Source organism: Manacus vitellinus, unplaced genomic scaffold (genome assembly GCF_001715985.3).
Source record: "Manacus vitellinus isolate BGI_N305 unplaced genomic scaffold, ASM171598v3 scaffold_53_pilon, whole genome shotgun sequence".
Taxonomy (NCBI): domain Eukaryota; kingdom Metazoa; phylum Chordata; class Aves; order Passeriformes; family Pipridae; genus Manacus; species Manacus vitellinus.
This window is the reverse complement of record NW_021940637.1, coordinates 1,261,830-1,265,446: the sequence shown is the minus strand read 5'-3', so window position 1 is coordinate 1,265,446 and position 3,617 is coordinate 1,261,830. Positions and strand designations below refer to the sequence as shown.

At 45.0% G+C, this 3,617-nt stretch overlaps 1 protein-coding gene across 1 annotated transcript in view; it reads right to left on the bottom strand.

Moving 5' to 3' along the window:
- Nucleotides 1–3,216, bottom strand: part of ETFA (electron transfer flavoprotein subunit alpha) — a 33,820-nt gene extending 30,604 nt beyond the window's left edge. The window contains exon 1 of the mRNA XM_029963138.1: nucleotides 3,211–3,216. Within this exon, the coding sequence (XP_029818998.1) occupies nucleotides 3,211–3,216 (6 nt within the window). The remainder of the gene's footprint in view (nucleotides 1–3,210) is intronic.
- Nucleotides 3,217–3,617: the final 401 nt, after the last annotated feature.

Genomic DNA, 3,617 nt, shown 5'->3' with positions numbered 1-3,617 from the left:
GGACAGCTGCCAGCCCCGGCCCCAACCCCCAGGCCATGCCCCGGCCTGGGGGTGCCCGTGAGCTGCCAGGTCCCCCGGCCACACTCCCCACACCACCAGACCCAGCAAGAGTGAAGGAGACAATGTGGGGGGAGAGCATGTGGCACACAGGAGAGGCGAAACATCACAGTGCTTCCCTAGTGTCACGATCCACCGGTTGTCGGAACGACGCGACAGCTTCAAAAACCGCTCCGGTGCCTCCAGCCCCGGACGGCAACCCCTCAGTGGGACAGATTTCCTGCTGCCTCACCCAGCCCGTGCTTGGCCCCACGCAGCATTAGGCAAGAGCTCATTAGCTCTGAATAATTTATAGATCTATTTCATTATTATTATTCTGATTTCCCAGAACTAACGCAAAACATTTTGTGCTTGCCACTTCTGTGGCACCAGGGTGCCCCAGGGCCAGACTGGGACTTGCCGTTTTTCTCCATACCTCTGGATTTTTTTCTGGGTGGCAAGGAGAGGGATTTAAAAATCAATGAAGTAAAATGTTTCAGGTCAAATTCACTGCTAAAATATGTGCTGTGGTTCTCTGAAAACCTGGTGTCCTGGAGAAGTTGGCAGGAGCTCTCACACTGGAGCAATTAGTCCTGCCAGCCCAGGAGCCCCAAGCACTCCTGGATTTGGGATACTGATGATGGAAATCCCATCCCAGAAATCACAAGATAGCGAGCCACGAATGCAGTTTCTTCTTTCCCATCCTGAAGTCGTTTAGAGGAGGAAAAAAAAAAAAAAACCAACAACAAAACCCAAACACAAAAACCCCTGAACAATTATGGCCATTGGACTGTTCCTCCGAGAATCAGCGGTGATCTGCAGCTTGTCAGTGATTCGTTCTGCATTGCTGAGGAGCTCTACAGGAAAGCAAAAAGCAAATTGATCAAAAAGGCTCTTCCACTTTGCCACAGCCTTGGCACAGGATCACCTCTAAAATTTATTCTGCCACATGATTTTCACATCGGATGCCAAAAAGTACTGCTTTACAGCAAAAGCTAACCAGGTCCAGCAACTCAAGAATCTAAATGGACAATTTACTTTGTCTCAAATCTCAAAAGTCTCTGTAACAGAAAAAAAGCAGCTGCACTGCATATTCCAGCTTCCTGGCCCCAAGCACTACTTTAACTCCTCAGGCCCCAAAGGAGAGCTGTGAAGGGAAGAGCTAAAGGAGGTGACAAAGCTCCTCTGGGGCCTGTGTCTGATTATACAGTTTAAAGTAGCTCCATGGCTGCTCTACCTTCTGCCCGGTCTGGCTCCAGCCTTCAGCCAGTCCCAAAAAAAGGAAGGAAGCAAAATGAGTGTTTGGACCTGCCTGTGCATTGTCTGAGTTGAACAAATGACCAGGTGAAAAAATCCCAAATGTTTTCATGAAGATGAGGGGAGAATGGTTTTGCTGAAGTCACAGTACCCTGAGATGAGTTTGAAAAGAGGATAAGTAATTGAAGCAGCTCTTTATCGCCAAATAAGAATGTCCTGGGCATCCTTAATTTGCCCATTATGTCTTTTTAATTGGGGTGTTTTACTCATTAAAAGCGTGGCATGTGATTTCATAATCCTATTTTAGGCTCCAAAACTAAGCTTCCAACATGCATGTCTCATGGGGATGAAATCTTTAGCAAAAAGAAACAACACATGCACACCTAAAAAACCCAAACCACAAAAATAAACAAAGTGATCTCATTCAAATTTGTTTTTTAGTACCTCAGACTAAAACAAAAGTGAGCTACTATCAAAATTGACCTAATTGCATCATAGCTCAGAATGAATTGATCCTTTCACTGTGTATCTGGCATAACAGCATGCATCATATTTTCATAAGCAGAGTGACATCACCACTCTTTAGGTCACATTTTAAGGTGTGGCGTCACCAATTCAGAGATGTGACAGTTTTTTATTATATTTTCTGTTTATAATTTTGATTCAAAACCTCAGCAACACTTCAGATGCACATAATCCTTATTGAAACTGGCTTGATGCGGATTACAGCCTGAAGCACAAAGGAAGTCTTTATCACTTATGGCCAGTGTTTTAGGAGCTTATAACTGTAATCAGGTGGGGATTATATCAGCATGATCCATACTAGCTGAACCATGGCAAAAAGCTTTTTTTCTGTTTGACCTTCCCACCTAGGGCATGACAATAATAAAAATGGTAAAACATGCAACAAACAGGTGCCACCGAAGGTGGAGTCACTTTCCACCGCAGGCAGAGGATAGTACGTCATATTTTAAAAGAAAAAATACTCATTAATTAGTGGAAGCAGATCTTCGTATTGTGCATTGTTATCCAGGATTATTTCATTAGGATCTGCTGACCCAGTTTCTGCATTGGAAAGAGAATTACATTTTTTCACACTATTGAGGGGGAAAGAAAAAATAATAATACAGATTACTCAAACTTTTAAAAATACGGTTGCAAACAAGGGCAGGTACCTGTATTGGTATCTCTACAAAAGCCAAATGAAACAAGGACCATTACAAATACATAATCATGTCTTCACTAGAATCAGATATTGGTTCTCTTAAAATACATAATTCCTAATTAAAACATATGGAATCCAGCTAATACAGCCTCATGACTAAGGGATTTAGAGAAGAGCAGGAATTTTTTTTATTAGTGCTATGATGGTCCCCTCTGTCATGGGTCATCCCTAGCTTACTCCTCCTGCAATCACTCTGGGGATAGCTGACTCAGATAAATTAAAAGAGCTTCATTTGGGAAGCTTCCCCAACACCCGAAAGGATTCGCCTCCTAATCTGTCAAAATCCAATAATGTTAAAGCAACTGCAACCTGCTTACAGCTCAGCAGGGCTCCCGAGCCAACGGGCAGGACCCAGGGACCCAACAGCCCAGCACTGGATGGGACAAAAACCCACCTCAGAAGGAGCAGCAGGAGAGATCTCTGCTGCTGAAATATTTTGGTTTAAGTGCTGTGAGCTCACATGTCCTAGTTCAGCCACCCCAGGACATTGCCAGTCCCCCACACACCCCCTTCCCCACAGCCACAGGTTGTACACAAGGTGGGACATGTCTCCACGGAGTCCTGCTCTCTGCCCCTCCTCATCACTGGCACAAAAAATCACCTGAACATGTCTGACACTGGAGTTCCTTTTTAACAGAACACCACCACAGATGTACCTAATGCTCTGCCCAGATCACCTTACAACCACTCACCTCCATGTCTCAGAGCAGCAGCTGGTCTTCATGAGGCCTTACAGCCACCTCTGGAAGGGGAGAATGCCACAAGTCCTACTTACAAAGTGGGGTACAGAGAAAAGAGCTACCCCAAATCCACCCCGTAGCAGAAACAACCCTCCTCCTTATACTGAGCCTACAAAACCACCACAGGTAGGTGTTTTCCCTTTCTTATAAACTCCTCTCACTTGCTAATCATTTCCATGTGCCAGTCAAGTGACAAGAGAGTTAGGGAGCGACATCACACCACATCTCATCCCATTTGCTGCATATTCCTAGAGAACAAGATCACCAGAGGAGTTCAAGAAACCCTTTCTTGCCGAGGCCACAGGTAAAAAGAGACCCCCATAACCTCCTGAAAGCAAAGGCTCAGGTTACCTTGGAAG